This window comes from Thermobia domestica, chromosome 8 (assembly GCF_964235325.1).
Source record: "Thermobia domestica chromosome 8, izTheDome1.hap1.1, whole genome shotgun sequence".
NCBI classification, from domain to species: domain Eukaryota; kingdom Metazoa; phylum Arthropoda; class Insecta; order Zygentoma; family Lepismatidae; genus Thermobia; species Thermobia domestica.
The window spans coordinates 24593852-24620547 of record NC_137461.1 but is presented as its reverse complement, the minus strand read 5'-3'; the positions used below and the strand labels follow the sequence as shown (position 1 = coordinate 24620547).

At 33.7% G+C, this 26696-nt stretch overlaps 1 protein-coding gene across 1 annotated transcript in view; it reads right to left on the bottom strand.

Annotated features, from left to right (window-relative positions):
* LOC145692798 (coiled-coil domain-containing protein 63-like) overlaps positions 1 to 26696 on the bottom strand; it is a 46590-nt gene that overhangs the window by 11755 nt on the left and 8139 nt on the right. The window contains exons 3-7 of the mRNA XM_081768278.1: positions 25692 to 25860; positions 21427 to 21570; positions 16667 to 16848; positions 8706 to 8893; positions 4221 to 4390 (exon numbers count right to left, since the gene is read on the bottom strand). Of these exons, the coding sequence (XP_081624404.1) occupies positions 4221 to 4390; positions 8706 to 8893; positions 16667 to 16848; positions 21427 to 21570; positions 25692 to 25860 (853 nt within the window). The remainder of the gene's footprint in view (positions 1 to 4220; positions 4391 to 8705; positions 8894 to 16666; positions 16849 to 21426; positions 21571 to 25691; positions 25861 to 26696) is intronic.

Genomic DNA, 26696 nt, shown 5'->3' with positions numbered 1-26696 from the left:
TATATTTTTCAAGCAGTCTTCGCTACTATATTTGTTATCCAATACCATTTGAATAAAGTATTTATCAATAAATTTCCGAGTGAATAGTAATCTTTTTTTCATTTTATAACATAGTAGCCTAATAAAACATTTCTGTTCAGCTTCGATTTTGTTTACAAGTATATTAGACAAACTATTCCATACGAGTGAACCAAAATTCAATTTCGGATCTAGCAAGTGTCTTATATAAATACAAATAAGAACAACTATTTATAAAATCAGGTCATTGATTAAATATAAAATTTGTTTTTTTCGTTGATTGCACTATATCATTTATATGGCAACCAAATTTCAGTTGTCTATCATACATAATACCGAGATCTTTAATTTGTTTTTTTCAGAGTTGATCATTAATAAATTATTTTCGCACTAATGATTAACTACGTCTAAATCTTTCTACAACAGATAAATATCACACTCGTTATTAACTCTAAAGAGCTTTATGTCATCTGCATATAATAGTATTTTTGAGTACCTCACTTTTTCTGGTAGATCATTGATAAATAGAGAAAAAAGAAGCGGCCCCAGGGGAGACCCTTGAGGTATTTCCTTCCCTATCTGACCTTGACTAGATGCTACGTTGCCTATTTTTACTTTACAAGTTTTATTTGATAAGTAAGCAATAATAATAATAATAATAATAATAATAATAATAATAATAATAATAGGCAACACATTTTCAAGGAGTTCATGCTTCCGAGATGAACATAATGATTTCTTAATGAATTCGATTTGCTGAACATGAGTGTGAAAAATCTTGTAAAAAGCTGAATTGACTGAAGTTTCTTTGTAGTTAATTTGTACCCATTTTCGAAACAATAGGTACATATGTAAATATATGAGCATACATGTTAAGCATACCTTAATCTAAGCCGGACTTTCGATTTGTTTTGGACTGTCGTTTTAACTGACGTGGGGAGCAACTCTGATAAGCGTCTAACAAAAGTCACCCACCATTCATGTAGAGCATTTGCCCTGGTATCGCTGCTCCATCTTAACAAAGTCTTGATGACAGCGTTCGCTGTGCTCGTCTCTGACCTATTCGCAGTTATTAGGGAAGAAGTCCAAGTAGGATTCAAGGAAGAGTATCGTTACAGACATTTTGCAACCGAATTCACGATACAAAGCAAATATATCCTCAACCAGATTCTTATAGTTTTTGGCCTTGTTATGCCAGGAAGCTTGTTGCTACTTGACAGAATTCATCCCGAACTTGACCTTTAAGAAATGTCTCAAACTTGAGGTGCCTGAAGAGCTGTTTAACCTGAGGGCCCACGAAAACGCCCTCTTTAATTTATGCTTCACTGAGTTGATGGAATTTTTCATACAGGTACTTAAATGCTGTTCCATTCTTATCCACGGTTTTTACTATTTGGTCTAGGAATTAATTCGTGCGGTTGGTACGCACACATTGAAGCTGTAGTACAAACACAAAATACATAAATACCTTAAGAAAAATATTGTCCATCGCTAGCCACCACTTTCGCCCATCTGTCAGGCAATGTACGGATTCCGTGGCGAAAGAAGTCCTCATCCTTGGAAGCGATCCAGTCAGAGACCCATGTTTCGATATCTTCTGAAGAAGTAAACCGCTGTCCAATCAAATCGTTGTTCATGCAATCGAACAAGTAGTAGTCCGAAGGAGCAACGTCTGGTGAATACGGCGGGTGGGGTAAAACTTCCCATCCGACATTTTCTAAATAGGTTTTGACCGGTTTAGCGACATGTGGGCGAGCGTTATCATGTTGAACAATAAGTTTATCATGTCTGTTCTCCCATTCTGGTCGTGTTCTGGCCAGAGCTTGCTTCAAACGCATTAATTGTCGTCGATAACGTTCTCCATTTATAGTTTCACCCGGTTGCAGCAGCTCATAGTACACCACACCTTTCATATCCCACCATATACACAACATAACCTTTGCACAGTGAATATCTCGTTTTGGTTGTGATGGACCTGGTTCACCTGGTTTCACCCAGGCCTTTTTTCGTTTAGGGTTTTCGTAATGGATCCACTTCTCATCACCCGTAATAATTCGATGCAGAAACCCCTTTCTGCTCTGTCGTTGAAGCAGCAATTCGCAACGTCTCTGTCTTTCAATTCATGTGGAACCCAATGTGACATCTTTTGAATCATTCCCATGGCTTTCAAGCGTTTGGAGACTGTTGTTTGATCAACGCTTAATGCTGCTGCAAGTTGTTCCTGCGTTTGACACGAATCCTGCTCGAGCAATGCTGTCAATTCTTCGTCTTGAAATTTTTTTGGCTGTCCAGCTCGCTCTTGGTCTGCCAAGCCGAAATCACCACTTCTAAACCGTGCAAACCACTTCTGACACGTTCGCTCAGCTAGAGCATGGTCACCATACACTTCCACCAAAATACGATGACTTTCAGTCGCACTTTTCTGCATGTTAAAGTAATGCAGCAGGACACCCCGCAAAAACACTTTATCAGGCACAAATTGCGCCATGTTCACTTAACTACAAACTGGTGTTGTTGACGCTTTAATCCACTGCCCTATACTACGAACGATACGCGATGACAGGGGTTTGCAACACATGTGTGGATACACGGAACTGTGGGACGCTCCGTTCGTTGCGCCATCTCTTGTCCACCCGCACGAATTAATTCCTAGACCAAATAAGTGTTGGACAAGATCAAGCTTGGTGTGTAAAGGAGGGATGATGATTTTACGTGGTTCTGTCAATGGTGAGTGCTGAATATTTATTTCTTTAGTCTTAAAAGGTGCTCGCGGACGTCAGTTTCTCTTTATGTAGTTCAAATCGTTTGTTCTGTTGTCCTATTGACAAACAAAACAAAATATTTTGTATCTCCCTGCTGCAAACCCATCACCAGAAAAATTACTTTCAGATCAGCGCAGATTTGCCATCTATATTTGCTGTTGTTAATCCTCTTCAATAACTGCTTTAGATTGTTGTAAGACTCTTTCATGTAGACAGCATGTCCAACAGGTATGGATGGAAGCTGGTTCCCGTTATTCACCAAAACCGTTTGAGACTCAGTTTTGAAGCGTCTATAAACAAGTGCCATCCATGGGGCTCATGTGCAATGCCGAGTTCTGGCAGTAGGCCATCAACATTACAGCAGAACACACGACTTTCTTTTCCAAAGACTGGAATTGATGATGATGCTTGCAAAATGAAGTCTCTCGGACATTTTCTTCGAGAAGATTCTACTGTTGTCGTCAGGCCACTATCTCTGCTTTGCTTTTGGACAGATCCAAATCGGGAATAAGATCGTTCAGTTCATCCGCAGTTATTCTATGTATAGATGTTTTATAAAAACACGAAAAGTCATTTCAAGATATTGACGTTGTAAATAATGTAGTCATTACTTCACAATAATTTTTATATACATGCTCTTTCTTTGCATGCAAATGTTTAAACTTGCTATTTTTACAATTCATGTACAATTTCGTATTTTGTACTTCACTGGAGCTATATTTCTACATTGCTTGTTCCAGAAAGTGTGAACAAAGAGCACACACGAGAAAATTATTTGGAAATGTGCGACTGCATTACTTACACCAAGATCATAAAATAACTTAGTGAGCAAACAAAAACCGTTACTAAGAAGTGCTCTCTCTTCAGCTGCAAGTATTCCAGCTATGTTAAATACGTAAACATTCAAAGTGAAATAAGTTCTTTCTTGGAATACTTGGGGCTCATTTTCTTTTCCAGAATAGTACAAAACAAAATAGCATGGAAAAGTAGTGAGTTTCCAGCAAACAGAAATAGTGTTTGTTATGACTCCTGCGAGGGTCAAAATATTTAATAAATAAACAGAGGAAACACAACGTACAAGGTAAATGCATTATTCTATAACAAAATGTATTCTATACCGTCTATTAGTAATTATATATTTTTATCCTTTCTTAAATTATTAATTTTACCAAAAAAAAAAAAGTGTTAACTCATGTAAAATACAATGTCTTTGATTTGTTCTCTTATAAAAGATTACTTCCGTTGCTTACACACCTTTCTCATATAGGCGATGATATTTCTATAAATAAACTCTCCTCAGGTAGACATTGAAAGAAATTTGTTCACTTTTCTTTCAGGCTACAAAGATGATAATAGTATTTTTCGTGAAATTATTTTGCATCTTTATTTTCAGTATACTAAAACTTATTTTTGTTTGTACAATAAATTGAATGCGCTTACCTCGTTGTTCACTTCGTTTACGTAATTAAACAGTGCATAATTCTCTTCCTCTTGTTTTACAAATCTCGCTGCCACCTTATCTATATCAGTCTCTTTCGTAAATTGCAAGATCTTCTCTAAAATATCTTGATATGACTGTCGGAGTTTCTCCATTTCCAGACGTTCGTTCACTGAAACCCAATGATTTTATATTTATACACAACTTAATTAGCTCTCTAGTTACATACAGTAGCAAATTATATCTATACGCTATTGGGATACTAACTTTTCATAGTAAATGCTCCTAAAAATATTTTCCGGGCTGATTTTAAATGTAGGATGTTGAGGATCATCCTACAAATAAAATGAAATACGAAAGTCTAATTTTAAAATATACGTTCAATAAGATGCACTGTATATTGGAAAGGTACTCTTAGAAAATTATTGGTAGGTCCCTATGAGGATGTTGATTTTATCTCTCGAGAAACGTGCGTATTCAAGTGGAGTTTCGCAAAATCTGCAAAACAAACTTCAGGCTATCTCAATTCAGGCAAGAAAGTCTCCTTTCTTCGAATGAATCACAGAAAGCATCAGTTAAGGAAGTAAACGTAAAACCTTATTCTAAACATCTCAATGCTTGTCGTGTTACCAAGTGCAGTCCTTTTTATCTTTGTTTCACCACGGCCATTTCTGAATCTATAAATATCAATTCCTTCAAAGTCATCCAAATTTACTTGGCTAAGTGAAATTGTAGTCTTTACTTTAATAATATCACTCTACAATTCATTATGTTGACGAGTACCTCTCACCGTTAATTTTACTTAGGCCAAAATGTGCCAACACTTAATAAAAAAAGACCACGATCTTTCGCACTACCTTCGCCTAGCAGGCAACTGCGCATGTCAATGAATTATAACTATGAACAATTATACATACATTGTTTATTATACATATTATTTATTTCAAACCAAGTTCAATATACTGCCGCACTAAAGTCATCTTTCCACTGAAAATTTTCAACAAGAAATACGACATGAAGTTTAGGGAAATGAGTCGGGGTGGGTATATATATATATGATTAAAATGTTTCCGTACTACAATTTATCAAGTACGACTAATAGAAATATTCTTGAAAATCTCCAGCCATGATTGGTGGCCGAGAGAATCGAAATTGGAAACTTCTTACTACGAATCAGAAATGTTAACAACTCACTAATTTATTTTTAAAGTGACTGTAACAGATCGCGTTTACTTTTTTTTTCTTTCTTTTTAGAACTTTCCATTTTCAATTTTTCGAAAATGAAATGAAATGAACTCTTTAAGTTTTACGTCCCACGATTATGCTAGACAGGCTAAAGGAGACGACAATGATGAGAAATGAATGAAATGGTGGAATGAAGAAAGTGGGAGGAAACGGGAGAACCCCAAGAAATCCCACGCACACGGTGTTTGTCTACAACAAAGCTCACTTGGTGCGAGCTGGGGCCATTTTTTTGATTGACTAGTCAAATGACACTAGTATTGCTTATTTTTAAAATTCAGTAGGATTTTTTACTGTGTGGGGGCGCGGTGGCTCAGTGGTAGAGGGTTCACCTCCGGTGCTTGGGGTCCCTGGTTCGATCCCAGCTCGCGCCGAGTGGGCTTTGTGGTGACAAACACCGTGATTGTGGGTTTTCTCGGGGTTCTCCCGTTTCCAACCACTTTCTTCATTCCACTATTTCACTCATTTCTCATTATCACCGTCTCCTTTAGGCTAACCGGTAAACGTGGGACGTTAAACTTAAAGATTTCATTTCATTTTCATTTTTTACTGTAATATTTTTTTCTTTAAGTTATTCGTTTCATCACCGAAACAAGTATTAGACATTATAATTGGTTTATTTTTATTTATAGTTTTGCGTTAAAATTTTTATTTTTTCCAGTTATTTCTCCGATATTTGCATTACGTTCTTATTTGTTTTTTAAAAATGTATTATTATAGTCTAGGTAAGAAATTAAAGCTTTAGCCTCTATTCGTGGTGTTTGTATAATATTTCTGTTAAACTATTTTTAAGTTTCTTTGACAAATTACATTGGAATACAGTGTAGTTTTGTGACCAACTGCATCATTACACCACCAGTTGGGATTATCTCCTCTATTAACTTTGAATAATTGACCAGGAGTCAGTTCTGTGCGTAACCTATATAGTTATATAACGAGATTTGACTAGCTGTGAGCTTCGCCCCAAGACCCCTGCGTTTGCTCGGCCTACGGACTCGCATCAGCCGCAGATGTATCAGCCTTTGCATCAAGAGTGAATTTCGTGTATTTGCTCTTTAATTATTTACATTTCCTGAATTTGGCCCAGCTGGGGGCTTCCCCCCTGACCCCCACGTTTACTTGGCCTATGGCTTAGCATCTCTTAAATCCACCATTCTACCGAATTTCAAGTTCCTTTTCCTATTTCAACTATACCTCGGCAACACACTTTAAATTAATAATAAACGATATAAAATAAAGTGCACAGATTCTTCTCTTAAGATAAGATTTTGTATCAGACGAAAACGCCTATTTAAATACGTGGGGATTTCTTCATCCCCCTATAAACCCCTTAAAAATTAAAAATATTCACTTTCGGCAATTTTTCTGTACGTTATTCTCGGAAGACTACAATCATGCGAAATTTCATCATTCTAATCCTGCCAGAAGTGCCTAAATATTTTGGAGTGTAGATGACGTCCCATATAAATAACGTGGGAACGATTTTTCAGTTCCCCATAACACCACTTTAAAGTTGGAAATTTTTATTTTTATTAATTTACTTAGGTAACGATAATGGAAACGTACAAGTATAACTAATTTCACGTTTGTATTCCAGTTCCAAGTACCTAAAACATGAGATTATAGGTCCAGAAAAAGGCAATTTAAATAAAATGGGGAATTACTTCATGTCTCCTTTAGAGTCCTCAAAAATTAAAAATATTCACTTTTGACAATTTTTCCTGTGGGTAGTTCCGGAAAGCTACAAACATGCCAAATTTCGGAAGTACCCCTTTATTTTATGTCAGTTCATCTAGTTTTACATATATTTAGGATTCCTTATTTTATACCTCGGCAACAGTTAATAATAAACGATATAAAATAAAGTGCACGGATTCTTTTCTAAATATTCATTCAATTAGTCTCTGAGCAATGTTTGAGAACTCACTCATGAAGTTGACTAGATTATTGCTACTCTAAAAAAAAAAAAAAAAAAAAAAGCGTTGGCAACACTGAGGAATCATACTGCCATCTATAGGCGACTGGCGCATTTTCTCACCTTAAAAGTTAAAATATCGCAACAATTATAAGATAAACAATTAAAATATCTCAACAACTACCTAGGTATATGATAAATAATTAAAATATCCCAACAATCATAACATAAGTAGTTAAAATATTCCAATAATTATAAGATAAATTATTAAAATACCCCAACAATTATAAGATAAGCGATTAAAATATCCCAACAATTATAAGATAAACAATTAAAATATCCCAACAATTATAAGATAAACAATTAAATATCCCAACAATTATAAGATAAACAATTAAAATATCCCAACAATTACCTAGGTATAAGATAATTAAAATATCCTAACAATCATAACATAAATAGTTAAAATATCCCAATAATTATAAGATAAACAATTAAAATCCCAACAATTATACGATTAACAATTAAAATATTCCAATAATTATAAGATAAACAATTAAAATAACCCAACAATTATAAGATAAACAATTAAAATAACCCAACAATTATACGATAAACATTTAAAATTTCCCAACAATTATAAGATAAACATTTAAAATTTCCCAACAATTATAAGATAAACATTTAAAATTTCCCAACAATTATAAGATAAAAATTTAAAATATCTCAACAATTATAGGATAAATAATTAAAATATCCCAACAATTGTAAGACTAAGATCTGGCGCAACGCAATGTTTTTATTCAATGGTATACTACTAAAGTTTTCAATAAACTTGTTCCTTTACTTGGAAAAAAAATTAAAGGACGAGTGAAGTAATTTCTTCACTTCTGTTGTCAATAAAAGAATAAGGTTCCAAAAATAGCAATTTTCGTTTTAAACAGTATGACTACTACGTAAGGAAATAATAGGCTAATATATAATTCAGATTTATTCTCATAGTTTCCTTATCTTTATTTATATTCTTTTTTTTTTTTTTTCGAAAATGTAGACGAAAGTTACAACTCAGTATTTCATTATAATGTTCATGGATAATAATAATAATAATAATAATAATAATAATAAAACAGTCATTGTAAGAGCTACATGCAGCACGCTTGTTTGGAACCCAGTGGAAGCGAATGACACCAGAAATACGTCATGCTTGATCTATCACAAATACTACAAGAAGTTACCAAAATATAGACTATCTCCTACTTCAGAAAATACAATTTCTTAAAAAAAAAAAAAAAAAAAAGTATTGAAGAAACAAATAGAATAATAAACTTACTCTTTTTCTCAGTACGTTTTGCCTCGATATTACTTAAAGATCGTTTCCGAGTTTTAATCAGAAGAAAACTTTCTAACTTCTCTTCATGATTGAGTTTTCTTTCCATTTCCCTGATTTCATTACTGTAAACTTCGTTGTCTTTCTTACTGCGATCATCTAACGCCTGTAACTTCGAATAGGCTTCTTCTCTGTGGAAAAATTAAAAGGAACTCAATATTTACATTTGCTTTACTTCTATAGTAATTATCATTATTACCATGTATAGTCTTTCTCAGAAAAACCAGACCACCAATGTCGGAATATTTATTGATATTTTATCTACAATACAGTGCATTGTACATAATGAATTTGTTAGTGCACATACGTAAGACAGTAAATCCTCTCACAGATACTGTAATAGCTGTAATATAGTACACCTGGAATATAATACGACTCTCAAGATTTTAAGATGATTTTAAGAGAAAAATAAAAATCCCCAGTGTAAAACATTACATACACTTGCAAAATATTATATAATGGAAAAATTACCAACTTAAAACTCTTTTTGATCGTTTTGTGAGTGAAAAGATAGAAGAAAATTTTAATCGTGTGGAGTAATATGTTCATAAGAATCGTCGTCAAACCATTTTCACTGAGGATCTTAACATGCACTGCATCTGTGAGCACATTGTCCTTTGTCACTTAGGGAAACGGATAGGATATGGGGCAAGTTAATAGAAAAACTAATAACAATTATTATTTTCTTAACCTTGTATCAACTGGCGAGACTTTTAAGTCGATGTCTTTCAAGATTGCGTTTTATACTGTGTAAACACCCTTTTGTTGTTAGTGATCTCACGGGACCCACACAGTCTTGGGTCTAAAGATTCAGAGAAATGTCACGAGATTGCAGAAGGTACTTCTTAGCGTTAATGTGGGTATGTGACTAATATAATTTCGCGCGTTTGGATTACGCTATTTGTTTTCGACTAGTGATTGCGTGGATTGATATTTGGACATTGTTTTCTATATTATTTGAGCTCCAAATATGCGTGGATTTTTTCGCATTTCATTAGATAATGTATGATTAATAGAAATAGTCAATACGAGTATTTATATGTTATTGTGTGTATTAGGGGTAAAATTTCAGGTGGACAACGAAGTCTCGTCAGGCTTCTACGCAGTGGCGGGCGGTGTTAGAATTTTCCCTTCGAGCCTACGCATTGTTTATTATATTTTCAATATAGATTGTTAGTAATGATATCTATGTAAAGAAACTATACCGAACTCTTAACTAATTTATATTCTTCATTTAGAACATACGTGTACATAGGGGCATAGCCCATAGGATAACAATGCTATCATATGAGAGCCTATATTACTAGGGATCTATGGTAAAACCTTAGCCCCCTATACTTCCATGCTGTTTATGCAAATGATGCAGAGGTCTCGAATATTGCCGGACGTTGGTTCAAGCTCTTTACACTTCTTGGTGTCACCATCAACAAATGGGGAGCTGATCAAGAGAAGAGAAATTACTTTCAGTTAGCAATGATAACAGACTCCAAAATCAAGGGGAACATTGGCTGCAATTCGTAGACAAAAGGGGAGGATGTGAACTATGTTCTTTGAAGAAGATTGAATCTAGACCACACTCGAAATGTCCAATGAGCTATGTTTTTATATACGTAAATTTACGCGCCTTTGGCGCGGGAGACCCGGGTTCGATTCCCGGTGGGAGCTCATGTGGTTCGGATTCCACGTTAATCAGTAGGTCCACGTCTCATATAGCCTCGCTGCTGAAAGGGACGCTAAACTGAAATCCAACTCAATTATATACGTAAATGGAAAGAAAACGTGTTTCTTTAAATTCCATCATAAGTGACTAAAGCAGCGTAGATTGCTTTCCGAATTTGGGTTCAAGCATACTAAATAATCATTTTCTGTATTCAGATATTGTAAAAAGAAACAAAAAAAAAAAAAAATCAGTAATTTGAGTATAAAATTGTGAAATATCAAAAAATAGTTTACTTTTAATTTCATATGAGAGGATAGTGTGTATGCTGCCTTGAAATTCAAGTACTATCATTTTTTTCAACTGTTATTTTATGCTTATTCCAATAATAATAGAAAATAAAATAATCAAAAATGTTTTTTAAAGGATGAAGAATAAATTCTGATGGTATAAATAACCCAAAAGTTTTAAATTATTACAATAACATCCGTAGTTTTATCTATATAAGGCATGCAAATAAAAATATGTTACTATTATGTTAGTCAATTTCTGCCTGACGGGACTTCTAATTCCCAACCCACCACCCCCACCCCCAATCTACATAAAAGAATAAAATACTGATTTTGCTTGTTTTTTTTTTTTTTTTTTCTTGAAGTATGCTATTTATGACTAAAAGAAAGGAAAATAAAAAATATTGGCCGAAAACAAAACATTCGGGTCATATAAAGGGTTAAGACAAAATAATCACAGGTCATAAAATTTTGTGCTACTTCTTTGATATTTCAGCCCAAGTGTATTTCTTCATCCTTGAAGGCATTAACTTCACCGACATTGAAGAAAATCAGTCAATGTCACATCAAACAGAAATTCATGCTCGAGGTGTGTGTAATTCTTAAGAATTTGTCCATACGGAAAATATTACTCCTGAAGGCTGAACAGTACACAAGTGCTGTATGTGGATATTTTACGTCGTATGTGAGAGTCGAACCGTCATAAGCAGCTTGCGAGGTTGCGAAATGGACAATGGCATCTTCTCCATGACAGTGTGCCTGCCCACTGCTCCCCATTGAGTCAAATATAGAACGACTGTGCGGATCCCTTCTACTCACTCGATTTAGCCCTCTTTGCCAGGTGAAACAACGTCTGAAGGGAAATTACTTTCCCTCAGAAAATCAGGTAAAAGAATCATCATAAAAGACACTATCGGAGGATGAAAAAAAAATGGCTTGTAGCAGTTCTAGCTACGCTGGTTAAATGGTGTCGTCCCTCAAAGGGATTACTCTGAAGGTAGTTATGCGTTAGTGTTTTGAAGTAATCACAAAAAGGAACTATAAGTTGACCAAAGCATCGATACTTTCCAATAATGACAGTAAGGAACTACAAACCAACTTCCCGAAACTTTCGAAACATATCTAAACTCGAAATCTATATAAACTGTAGCTGCGACACTAAAAACTATTGTCCAACACTCACAATCAGAGTAAGCTTGTCATTCAAGAGGAGGAGGAGCACGGCCGTATAGGACTTTTCGAAATTGACAGGAAACGTTCAATGACCTTCAAGGTAAGACTTTGAAAGCTGAATGCTCCAATGTGTTTGGCAGTGGTAATAATAATAATAATAATAATAATAATAATAATAATAATAATAATAATAATAATAATAATAATAATAATAATAATAATAATAAAAAGAGCGTTAACGTGTGTGCTATGTGAATGTGTAATCTCTTAGAAACAAGGAGACTGAGTTTTATCCTAATATTTTGTCAAATGACTACGACATAGTTGCATTAACAGAAACCTGGTTAAATAACAGTTCTTTTAATATATGAGTTTTTTGATATTCGGTATTCGGTTTATCGGAAAGATCGAGATAGTGCATGCAATAAAACACGTGAAGGAGGCATGCTATTTAAGGAATTGAAGTGATTCAAGTTATCTATAGTGATCTGAACATGGATGGTATTTTTACAAAAGTAAAAATTAACTCAAAGGCTGCTTACATTGGCGTTGTGTATATTGAACCGGACTGAAGTATCTCTCAATACGATTACTTCTTTCAATTTATTGAAAGCAACTGTGAAGTAGACAGCATTATTCTCATAGTGGGGGATATGAACTATTCTCAAATTAATGGAACGCAATTTTCTTTTTTTAATTTGATAGGCAAATATCAACATTTATATAATTTTCTATTGTATTATGACCTAAAATCCCTTAATAATGTGTGCAGCAGCTTAGGAAGAATGTTGGATCTCGTACTCTCTAACCTTGAAAATATTACTGTAGAAAGAGAGCCCCATCCTCTCGTAAAACAGGACATGCACCACCCGTGCCTTCTCATAAATATTTTGTGTAAACGGTCAATAAAATCGAAATCTCAAAAAAACATTTTAGGTTTCAACTTTCGAAAGGGAAATTTTTTGCAACTTTACAATGATTTACGTGAAATTAACTGGTTAAGTCTGGGAAATTACAGGGATGTAAATAAAGTGGTGGATCGTTTTACGAAATAATTTATGACACCTTTCGCAGAAGTATTCCCTTGAAAAAAAGATCCACAAAAATATTTCCCTGTTGGTTTACAAGTAGTATAATAGAAAAAATAAAAGAGAAATCGTAACATCCTGTTTTTAGCTGAGGGGAAAGGGGAATTGTCAATACCATTACAATGAATTTTGTAAATTGCGGAAGGAAGTGAAACAGGAAATAGCAAGAAAGTATAAATTATTTATTTTAGAAACAGAAATTAACATACAAGAAGACTCAAAACAATTTTGGAACTATATTAAGAATAAAACGCAACATCTCTCTTCTGGACCACTGTTGTACCTGGGACGTAGCCTGAGCAAAAGTGATGAGATTGCAAATGCTTTCGCACACCATTTTCGGTCTGTATATCGACTAGCGTCATCAGCTGATGATCCCGGTAGTAGTTATTCATTTTGTGATAATATTGATAATAATATTGCGCTAGGCTCTTTTCTTATATCGGAGATAACCATAAAGGAGATTGCAAGAGCAATCAAAAAATTAAAATCTAATAAATTAATGGGAAATGACAACATTCTTCCATATATTGTTAAAGCATATATCGATATTTTTAAATACCCTCCAAATATAATATTTAATCTTGCATTAGAAACAAGTGTTTTTCCTGACAAATGGAAGCACTCAATAGTTTGCCCAACTCCTAAATCGGGAAAGAAAAAAAATATTGAAAATTTTCGTCCTGTTGCAATTTTACCCGTATTTGCCAAGATATTTGAAAGCGTCCTATATGTTCGAATACTAAATCGTGCGCCCTGCAATCTCGGTATATCAACATGGATTCTTACAAAGTAGATCAACAGTTACAAATTTAGGCATCATTACAGACTTTATAGCTTTTTCTTTGGACAACGATAGTCAAGTAGATGTTATATACACTGATTTCAGTAAGGCTTTTGACACTGTACAACATGATGTTTTACTACATAAGTTAGCTTCATTTAACTTTAGTCCTCCTATGGTCAGTTTCTTTTCCTCTTACTTGCATAACCGTAAACAGTCCGTTCTCTATAAAGAATTTATTTCTAAACAAATAGACATGATTTCAGGAGTTCCGCAGGGATCGAATTTAGGGTCCCTTCTCTTTTTACTTTTTATCAATGATCATCCATGTTATATTACAAATTCAGAAAACTATTGCTTGCAGACGATCTCAAAATATATACAAAAGTCGAAACGCGAGAAGACTGTTATTTATCACAACAAGACCTAAATAATGTAATTAATTGGTGTAAAGTAAACAAACTTCAGATGAATGTAGATAAATGTGTCTGTGACGTTCAGTAGGAAAGTTTTCTTGCGAATATTCGTATTCCATTGGTATGGCAAATTTAAACAAATCAAACTTAGTGAAAGATTTGGGAGTAATATTTGATCATAAGTTAACATTCAATCAGCATGTAGATAAAATAACTAATGAAGCCTACAGGAACCTCGGATTCGTAATCCGAATGAGTAATGAGCTTAGAAATGATACAACATTGAAGACTCTTTACTTTTCGTATGTTAGGACTAAATTAGAATATGCGTCAGTTATCTGGAATCCATACGTAAAAACTGAATGCCAGAAAGTTGAGCAATTACAAAATAAATTCTGAAGATATTTTACCTACAAAAAGACCAGTCTGTATCCAAAATTTGAGCACTACACGAATCTTACTGATAATTTTAAATTCATGACGTTAGAACAAAGAAGAACACTAACTGACTTAATTTTTCTATTTAGACTCCTGCATAATAAAATAGACTGTCCAGTGCTGTTACAGAAGTTGTTTATTCAACCCCCGTCCCTTAAAAAACGTGCAAAAACAATAGCGTGTTCTTTTGCCGGAAAGCAAGGACAAATATACTGTATATGTCACCTACTTGGAGAATTAGTGCTGCTTATAATGCAATAAGTAAAGAGAATGTGTGTTTGGGTATATTTACTAACAAAGAACGTCACTACAGGAACTAAGTTTTGAAAGTTCTACGACTCATGGCTTATTTGTACACTTATTGTACTTTATTTGTCTTGTCCTGTTATTATAGATTTGTTTACGTATGTATTTAAATTCATTTATTCTATATTCTTACTGGTTAACTGAACATATCCACCAAATGTTAACCCTCTGCAACTGAGTTTTATACTCTGTTGAGGGTACAAATAAATAAATAAATAAATAAATAAAATAAATAAATAAATTCAAGAGAGTACGTTCCTTAACTCCAAATTAGGCTTAAGCGTCCTTACAAAGACTCAACATAAATGCACCGTTTACTAATGAGATATTTATTATACGAGACTTCTATAATACAGGTAAGAGCTTCCGTTACCAATATAGATCCAACTGAGTCTCCAGATATCAATTTACATAATCAGACATTCCATCAAAGAGAGAACATACAAGAAATTTCTATAAATCAATACCTATCATAAATTGTTTGCACACAATCTATCCTAACAACTAACATTCAATATAGAGGCATGTATATAAGTCTTCCGCAACACATTGTGTCCGTAATTATTCCCAACAATCTCGTATTTGGTTATATCTATTTAGTCCTTCGAATAAAATTACATCACTTAATTTTGTTTATTGACATCTGGCTAAGAGTACATGTACAGATGGACTCGTATTCCAGGAGTAAAATCAGCATTTCTTTGAAAAATACTGTATACATCAAACTGTTTTGAAAATACGTAGAGAGGGGGAAATATACACATGTTCAAACTTGTAAACAAAGATTTATTAGTAGTTGAAGCAACAAAAGACGATCATCCTTAACATTTTTTCTAAGGATGATAATATTTTGAGAGCACAGAGTGAGGGAAAGAGGATTAGTGTGTTAACAAATGCAAAACTTCATCGTACAACAATTCTGGGATTAAAATGAAATCTTTGAGTTTAAAGTCCCACAATTATGTCTGCTAGGCTAAGGGAGACGATGATTAAAGCAAGTGACTGATGATGTAAAAATTGGTGGAATGAGAAAGTTGGAGAAAAGGGAGCACCCCCAAGAAAACCCATGGGCGCGATGTTGTCCACCACAAACTTACTTGGCCGGGGATCGAACCAGCGACCTTACGAACAGGAGGTAAGCACTCTACCACTGAGCCACCGTGCCCCTCAGTTCTGGGATTAGTACAGCTCACAGATGACGAGAAGAACCCTAGCAGAAGTAGTGTGACGTAAGTATGGGCTCGCCCACTTTTCGCACGGGGGTTTCGAATGACACCACGGAATAGCACACAGATAACTACCCGGAGTAGCAAACGACATCTAAGTATAGACCTCACCTCAAAAACCTAAAATGGACTTGACCGTGCCGTTGACCTTTCCCCGCAAACCCTGTTTTAGGGTTCTTCTCGTCATCTGTGAGCTGTAGTTAACATTTAGTTCAATTCACTATCTAATTTTTTTTCTGTGTGTGTGTGTGTGTGTGTGTGTGTGTGTGTGTATCATTACAAAGTTCTACATATACTTATTATGCCATGAAACAAAAGTAGATTTTTGTGTGATGATCTAGTTTGTAAGGAGACTTAAAATCGCCCCTTGTGTTGTATTCCATATACTTCAAAGCTTCTCTATACAATACTTAATGCCTTTATGTCTATCGGTTCAAAAGAAAAGCTCAATAACGAGAAATCACCATTCCACATTCCTTTACAATTGAATTTTAAAAAATTTATTACGTGTACAGTAGAAGATTACCTTTGATCGTACGCTTGTGTAGCCTGATCCACCAGAGCATTCAAAGTATTCTTTGCGACCATCAGACGTTTTAACAACTGCTTGTGAAGGTAATTGAAACGCATTCGTTCTTTTAAAAGATGGTCGATTTCCTCTCGAAGCTTTCCGTTATGAGTCAGCATTCTATTAAACTTCACAGAAGCCTGGAATAAGTTAATGAATACACGAATGAAAATATATCCATTACTTATCTATGAATTTTAGTAGACCAATGTAAATGAAATACTCATAGCAGTGACAAAATCGTCTTCATTTGATTTTATTTTCTGTTCAAGATTGATACTGCTGTTTAAACAGTATTTATTCCGTTTATATTATGCTCAAAGAACTTATTTATAATTTTGATAGTGCATAACTTAGGAACCAGAAGCCTATACACCATATTTCACACACGCTTACACAGCAAGTGGAGATTTACCACCATGTCAATTTTTGATCCCGATCGGATTATACAGTATCCATTGTCCCACAATGGCTCTGATCCTTTGTTAAAGGATCAGAGACGGGATTGTTAAAATTAAGGAAGGACTTAATATAGGATCTTGTTTGAGTCCAGTACTATCAGATATAATAATGAATCGATGGGAGAAGGAGACGATAGAAAGAGGAGGAGAAAGACTGCTTCTTTTTTGCCGTTATGTACACTCATGTCCAAAATGATTGTCGCATATCTATAACTGTCTTCTTGTAAGAATATAATTCGATAATGATTTTGGAGGGTACTTTTAATACTGATACTATGTGTCAGGGTGGATTGATTTAAATCAGTCTGATTTAAATCACGATTTAAATCAAGATTTAAATCACTTGATTTTTTTAATAAAAATCGTTGATTTAAATCGAATTCCGAACTAAATTCATTTAAAGTGAAAATAAGTAAAATCCCGTTTCTGTTCTGTTATTTCGATTATGGAAGTTAATAATCATAATATAATGAGACTCAAATGTACAGTATAGTATGAAAACAAGTGTCATGCAAAGGATGATTAGGGAAAATCCCGTTTTTGAACAGGTAACGGAGCAAGCCTGCTTTCTTCTTTTCGTAACATTGGGTTTGGGTTTTAAAATCGTTAACTATTCCAACGGGGAAATCACCATCGACATTTAAGACGAAAATTCTTTTTTGTGCGTGTCTGTTTGTTCTCAGATAATAGGGCGTATTTAGAGGGGTCCTATCCCCTCTCCATTTTTTTTAGTTAATTTTATAACTTTAGGCGAAATTTATGTATTTCATGCCGCAAGCTAGTTCTGAGTTTTTAAAAATAGGCCTCTGCAAAATATCAGTAACTTTTCTAAAAAAAAAGTGTCATTTTGATAAACGTTGCTGTACTTTTCCCTTAATGCTTAACCTTTTAAATTATATCACCTATTTTTAGGTGATAGGGTAGAATCTTCATTATTCGATTAAAAAAGTACCAATAAGGCTTTTTACTTCGTTTTCTTCAAGGCATTTTAGAACATGTTACATATGCTTTCACGCCTTTCTGCGTTGAGGCATAGTGTGTGATGACGTCATAAATTTAAAAGATATTTTTTGTTATGCGTATTATTATTATTTTTTGGCGGGTTACATTTTGCATTCAGAAGACTGAAATTTTGCACACTCGTTCAGTGCACCCCTTAGAAACAGCGAGGTCCAGAGGGGCAAAAATGTTTTTTAAAGAAAGGATATTTTTAACAAAAAATAGATTTTTTCGGGATTTTCCTGCCTCAGATGGAGACATATGAATGGTACCGTTTGAAAGGCTGTTTTATTCTGAAGGAAATGATGTACGTACTATGCTCCTAGCATAAATAGGGATGTCTCAGGAAACTTATCTGAGATTCTGGTTTATACGGGAATCTGGAGTATTTGGGGAATATTATTTTTTGGGGGCTTACTTTTGCACCTACAAGATTGAAATTTTGCACACTTACTCACTGTACCCCTCAGTATTTTTCAGATTTGTTTCAGATCTCTGCCTTAAAACAGGAGGAGGGGTCCACAGAGGTAAAAATTAAAAAGAAAAAAACTATATTTTTAACAGAAAATTACTTTTTTCGTCAATTACCCCCCCCCCCCCCGATATATGATGGAAACATTTGAAGGGTATCGTTTGAAAATTTGTTTTATTCTGAACAGGTACAAATCATGATCCTAGGATAAATAGGGATGTCTGAGAAAATTTTTATATTACATCCGGTTCATCTGGGGCATTCTGTGAATGTTCTTAACTCATTGTTAAATAGTTTCCTATCCCTTACTACTCAAGATAGAAGCTTGAAATTTAGTACACCCCTTAGTATTTCGCAGTTGGTTTTGAGATCTGTGCGTTAACACAGGGGAATCCAGAGGGGATCAAAATTTAAAAAAGTTAAAGAAATGCTGATTAGTCTCAAAATTTCCCGCTTCAGGGACATGATAGGGAAATGTGAATGTTACCGTTCTAAAAGCTGTTCTATTCTAAAGAGAGTGATGCATGTATGATGATCCTAGGATAAACAGGGATGATGCTGTAGCTGCTTGACTGAAAGTCTATAATTTACCTTTAAAAAGAGCCATAATTTAAAAGTGTTAAGAAACATTGTTTGGGATAGATATATGTTAACGATTGGGGATAATTCAAAATTCAACCCCAATACTTTCACTTAAATGGCATAATTAGCATTTAATACTAATTCCTAATATTTTTTCTTCACTTTGCGACTTATATTATACGAGGAGAAAGACTTGATTTAAATCAAAAAAATCGATTTAAATCAAAAAAATCAACAAAAATGATTTTTTTAAAAAAAATCGTGATTTTTTTCCACCCTGCTATGTGTGTAATCGGGAAATGTATATTTGTGGTAAATTTCATAGGAAAAGAATTATAAATACGAAAATTAGAGTGAGTAAAACAAAATGTTGCTAAATGAACAACTGCTCTTTTGACATGAAATTTGCCACACACATGTCTTTTCCGATTATAAACATACTAACATTATAAAAAATACCGGGTGAATTCCTTATCAAATTATATTCCTATAACAATATATTTATAGACATGCGACAATAATTTTGGACATAAGTGTACGTGACTGTTTAGGAATATGGAAGGGAACGAAAAAGCAGCTGGAGAAACTCATAAGAGACGTGGAAGATGAAAACAAAGGGATTAGACTAGAGAATAAAATAGAAGTAGACAAGGAGATAAACTATTTAGATATGAAAATAAAGAAGTCGGAAGGAGGATAGTTTATTACATCCTGGTACCAAAACGAGTGTGCAACGGGAGTCTATTGCCACAAAAGAAGTGATGTGGATGAGAGTACGAAGAAGAATTTCATTAAAATCATGGAGTAAAGAATAGGAGACCTAAACACAAATGAAGAACAGAGGAAACGAGATTTAATGAAGTTCTGGACACAACTAAGGAGAAATGGATTCAACGAAGAGACAAGGGTCACAAGAAACATAGCAAAAGAAAGGAAGAAAGAGGAAGAAAACAAAAACCAAAAAAAATGGTTTTTGAACAGAAAACCTAGGCAAAGAAACACAGAAGATAAAGAGAATGCTTCGGAAAGCAGGAATTAGGACGTACAGGAAAGGAGGAAGCAGATTAATTGAACTAGTCAGAAAAACCAAGGGAAAAGCAATAGCGGGCAAAGATCAAAGGGAAGTAATATATAGAGTAGGATGTGCGGAGTGTAACAAAATTTACATAGGAGAAACAAAAAAGAAGATGGAAGAAAGGATTAGACAGCACAAGATGATGAAAGATTGAAAAGAGACAACAATGCGATATACAAGCATCACAAAGAGACAAACCACAGGAAGGGTGGGAAGGAGCAGAGGTCATAGAAATAGATAACAGAACTTTGGTGAGAAAATGGAAAGAAGCCACGGAGATTATGAAGGCAGGAGACAAGGTGATGAATTGGAATCCAGGATTCTCGATAAATAAAGAGTGGGAGATGATTCTGCTTAAAGAAGAAGAAGTGAAAAGAAGAAAGAAAAAGAACAAAATAATAAGAAAAATAAGGACAATTAGAGGACAGAAGGTATACAGTGAAAAAAGTAAACTTTTAATTGGACACGTGTGCAGCTAAAAAGTGAAAGTGAAAACCACACAAGTATTACTTTTTTTAATGAAGGGGCGGAGCCTAATTAAAGTTGATCTCCGGAGAGTATATAAGAGATGACACACTCCTAAGCAGCCAGAAGGAGTGCAAGTCTGATGAAGACACAGTTATTGTGTTGAAACTGTTACTTTTTTTTAAACATATTATCGCCTTGCTTAGTGTGTTATTGTGTTTTAGTACAAAATGGAAACAAGGCCTGATAGAATAGTTATGTCCATTTTTTTGTCAAATATTGATGTCTTTGCGTAAAGCCGTGATAAACAAGCGTAACATAGTAAGCAAAGCAATTTTTTTTCATTCAAAAACGCAACGCCTTACAACGTATACACAGCTAGTGTGACGGATCCATGAGGAAGCAAGATTGGGCGGAGCAGCGAACATCCCTTCTGAGAGATCCCGTTTTACTTACAGCATTAATACATTAGGGAAAAGATTCTTCGGTCAATCCAGTTTGCATGAATTAAATTTGGCAAAGCCTATCTAAAATGCGAGCATATAATTTGAATAGTGGATATTTCTATTCCTAATTCCTTTGTCGGTGACGATAGGATTCATCTTTGAGGCATTCTAAACTTCAAATCAATAAATACAGAGAGGAAATTCCAAATGATAGTTACATTTTCTAACCGATTTTCTAGCATTTGAATCAAATGCTGTTCTTGAAGCATTTTTTCCTGAAGCATTTTATCATCTAATTCTCCTCTTCTCAACTTCTCGACATCCCTTCTCAGCTGTCGCATTTGAACTTCATACTCCTTCACCTGCAAAACGAATTAACACCAATTATAACGCATATGACATAAATCTCTCAACAAACATGAACAAACAAGAATCAACTTCAACTGATTTTCTTCAAAGAACTTTAAAAAAAAAAATAGTGAATTGTAATCTTATATTGAACTTCCAAATGTACAAAATAAGACAAGGAATTATTTAACACTTTATAGAATACATAAAACATAATTGAATGTTCAAATCTACCTCTATAATTTGAGCGATCTTGTTCATGTCGATTATAGCTGTAAGTTTCGACAGCGTCTATTCTTCTTAAAATATCTGAATCATTACATAACCGCTGTAGCTGTTGTTACCCTGTAAAAATCTATGCAAACAGGATCATTTGAATTGTGTGTGAGAAAAAAAAAAAAAAACGGAATAGTGTGAGACTAACGGGAAGAATTATAAGACAGCTCAGATGATCCTGACTTTCAAAAATGTTCACTGGGTAACAGCATCTACAGCTGTCACGTAACGAATCAAACTTTTTTAAGAGGAAAGGTGCTGATTACGGGCGCACACACGAGGGGTCCACCGGTCTGGATCCCTACCAAAACTTCGTAAGTCAACATATATTTGTACATTTTCTGAATAAAACTGTCTACTTGTTTAACAGGGAAATGATTGGTATAGCATAAAAACACCATCTTACACTTCACCTGTACTTTTACTCTTATAAAAACAATCTAGTTCTATCATTTTCTTCTGAAAATATAGTATCTTATAATTAATTATCGTCTTTTTCAGGTGCAGAAGAATACTTGTCCAATACTTCTAATAAGCCCCCTCCCCCCAAAGCTTCGATCTCTTCCAACAAAAATTTCTGGGCGCACGACTGGTGCTGATAAAGGATACAGCGATAACCAACATAATACACTGAAGACTGCAAAAGATATAGAAGTGGGTTTGAACATTCCCATTATATAACACAGTTGAAAGAATATAATAATAAAAAAAAGTTCAAAACAAGAAACGAAAAAGAAAGAAAAATGTAAAATAATTAAAAGAAAATAGATAGTCCAAATTTGCCACAGTTTATGTTTCTCAACTTTAACCAAAGTAAACTTATGTTGGGTAACGATATCATAATTTGACAAATAAGGAAGATCAAAAGGATTAAGACTGATTATTTGTTCCAACGTGCGCTAGCTCGCATTAAAGGGTTGTATATTTTTATTGTGCAACAGTTTTCATTTTAGGAGTCAATATCTTTTACTTTACACTTTTCATATTTATACCTTGTAGTGTACTTCATTCAATATACTGATTCCACGACTTTTTCTTTAACTTTCTTCTTAAATAGTACTTGGTGTGGCTTCTATGTTTTATGATAGTCAATTTAAGGTTTGTGGATATTGTACTTAACTCCATTTATATTGTACGTTATTAATAGAGCAACCCACATTATGCTTTATTTTTTGTTTAATTATGCTTTATTTTTTCCAAATTATGCTTTATTGTTAATTTCAATCATTGTTTTACATTAATCGTGTATAATGTTTAATATTTACTATATATTAAAAATTCTAAATATCTTGATCTATTTATTAATATTTTATGCAACCAATTTCTCTCATATTTAATGAACTTTCTACTTAATACACTGTAAAGAGATTCGCTTTACTACTACCGAGTCAGTTTCTTTACCACTTGTGTGCGCCTTAGAGGTGCATATATACAGAAAGGGAAAGTAAAAGATGCAACCAAAAACTACAGAAAGCACTCAAGTTTAAGAGGTACAAATAACAATATAGTGTGGAGTTCTTGTGTACTATTCATTATTGACGGAAAGTTTTCTTCTTCTTTTCCTTTTTTCTTTTCTCCACATTAAAGGATTACACCGAAAAGTTTACAGAAATAAAAATAAGCTTTTCATTGTTGCATTGTTATGTTCTCAATGCCTTTGCGTTGTAAGTATTGGTTTCAAAAAATATTAATACTGTATGTTAAACTTGCAGTTAAACAGAATTTTTCAAGAATTGTGCTATATATTTTAAATTATGCTTTATGCTTTATTTTCTAAAATTATGCTTTTAAAATTAGTTTCTTCTGGACCCTTAGACAACCACAACCATGTTTAAGGTACCAACCATATGTGTAAATTGCTATTATGCTTTTTATGCTTTTGGGTTGCTCTAGTTATTAATATTGTATTTTATATTAATGTTACTTTGTGTCTCGTATTATAGCTATGAAGTACTATCCCTGTAATTTCTTATAAAGCATATATTTTAACTACTACGTATTTATGAAATGAGTAATGAATTTAACTGTCTTAATGACTTTTACCAAACGATATATAAAATGGAGATGAACAAATTAACAAATCAATCTGACTTCAGCGTATAAAACGGAAAGAAAGAAGAGTTGACATACGCCTAACCATAATCGATCTATTCACATTCGTTCACATTATTTCAGCAATGCTTAACGACAACTCGACACGTTCGATCAATCTAGAAATAACATATAAAAATGACTACTATTATAACTAGTCTAGCCTGGATTCTTATATGCTATGCATTTTACTCTTCAGTCATCAATACAGGCATTTCTTTCATATGATAACCCAGCAAATGGATGTGATGAAATGATGTAAGCTTTCACGGAAAACTGGAATTTCGTTATAAAAATAAGATCGGAAGAATTTTTTCATTTCAAAATCAGAAAAATACTGTAAGCATAATTAATGTTATTTCCACTTTAGTCATTTGATTTTATAATTCAAGTAAGGTTGAGTTTCATCGTTACTAAACTGTTTAGAGTGGAAAGCAGCGCAGAACTTTACTTACATGTTATTGAAGCCATCTTAGATGTAAACAACATTATTTTACGCTTATTAAATTTTGAAGTGACAAAATCCAAAAGATAGTAACTATTCCGCATATCCACTGTACTGTTCCTAAAAGCTAACGAAAGGAAGCAAAATGTAAGAAATTAATGTGTCTCCACTAGGACAAGATACACACAATAATCAGCTCCATGGAGGTCTTCTAGTATTTCGTTGCAAGGAAAATCCAACAGTTTATGTTTACGTGTATATCCTGTTACTAAATCCAAGTTCTTATTTCAAGCTAACAATAAAACTCTCACTAGATAATATATCTTTTCAATAGACTCCTGATTTCAGATTAGATGAGGCTTCATAATTTAATAATTAATTATTAAGACATTGCAGCTTCATTCGGAAGCTTATTAGTTTTAAACGTTATTTTGAACCAAACCTTAATTTCGATAGCTTGAATTTTTCGAAACAGTAATTTATAAAACAAAAGTAAGTCCCTTTTAAATAGCTGCAAATCTTAATGCCTCATATATCCACGATGTTTGAGTAATATATTTTGGTTGCCCAGGCAACTGGTGCTTTTCCTTAGAAGAAATAGTTCCAATAGCACCAAAATATCTTAAAACTCGTACGAATATGAAGTCTAAATACCTGAATCGATTTATTAATAAAATAATTATATAGGCATCTAATTATAATTTATAAATCCTATCTTCTATTTTCTACCACGTAGGGGTTATGGATAGCAGGCAACGTCATCTGATCGCCACGTAGTGAAACAAATTCAACCGAAATACGATCTAAACAAGAAGCAAGATTTTCGTAATTATCCGTATGACATATAATTTGAAACTACAGCCCCTACACATTCTCACAGCTGCTTCAAATGCGGAACGGATAAACACATCGGAAGGAGTATTATTCAAAGTAGGATATATTTTAAAGCAATTTAAAGTTTTGCTTTACTTATACAAGAGTAGGTAATAATAAATTTAGAAATCTACATGTATTTTAAAACATATGTAAACATTAGGTAATACATGCAAAGGTCAGTCATGTGCAGCGTAGTGCAGAATGAGTATAAGTCGGCTACAAAACAATACAATAAAGATAACCAGAATAACTAGAAATGAATGAATACCATCAACAATAACCGAGAATAACGTAAAATTCATAATATGCTGGTTTGTCCCAATTTACTATACTACAAACGTGTATAATATGTGCCGAACCTAACTATACCTATTTACTAACAATATGACGGTAAAACCGTTCCGTTACAATTTTGTTCCTCATACTTTATATACTCAAAATACTTACCTGAGATTTTGCTTGTTGTATATCATTTTTGTATTTTTCCTGCAATATTAAAAGGCGTTTCACATTTTCCAACACTTGATTCTCTTTATGTTCATTCAGCTCGGATTTGGCCACTTTAAACTTCAGTAATAATTCATTCTTCTCTTTCTCCAAAGCCTGGAGGAATTTTCTGGAAATTGAAATATCATATACAAAGGAATAATATTTATATATGCAAAGAATAACTAATAAAGCATAATACAGGTACAAATTGCGAATAGTGAAGTCAGAATAACAAATAAAAATAAATTAAAAAGCTTTATACTCATTGCAAAGGTTCCAAAAATCTAAGTAAGTAATACTTTCGAGGAACACGATCCTCACCCTCAGTTTATTTACATTTAAAAAATGGTTATAAAGATAAAAACATGTAGGTTTTCTGAAGGTAAAAAGGATTTAAAACATAGAAGTAGATATACACTCCACGTCAAAAACTAAAAGTGATAGACTATGTCACCTAGATGTTGAAGTAAAAAATAAAGTACACAAGGATGATAAACGGTTTAGTATTCTTCGGAATAATTTGAAAACGCTATATCCGAGATTAGGAATGGAAAGACAACCAGGATAGATAATATACACAATGGAATCCATTAAGAATATGAGAGACAAGAAAGAATTATTCCGTCTCTGTAATGAAATATATGAATCAGGAGAGGGACCAAAAGGCTTTCTGAACGTGATCATGATAACGATGGCTAAGAAATCGAACTCAAAGAGATGTGAGAATTATAGAAGTATTAGTGTCATATCTCATGCAGTAAAAACTTTGCTTCGAATTCTGTGCAGAAGGTTGTATGAAAAAACAAATGAAAAAGTTGAGAAACAGCTCGGATTCAGGAGAGATAAGGATACACGAGATGCAATTGGATTGTTGAGAGTAACCGGTGAAAGGCTAACAGAAAAAAGGTGTATGTGGTAGTTATTGATCTGGAAAAGGCTTTAGACCTCCTGAATTGGGAATTG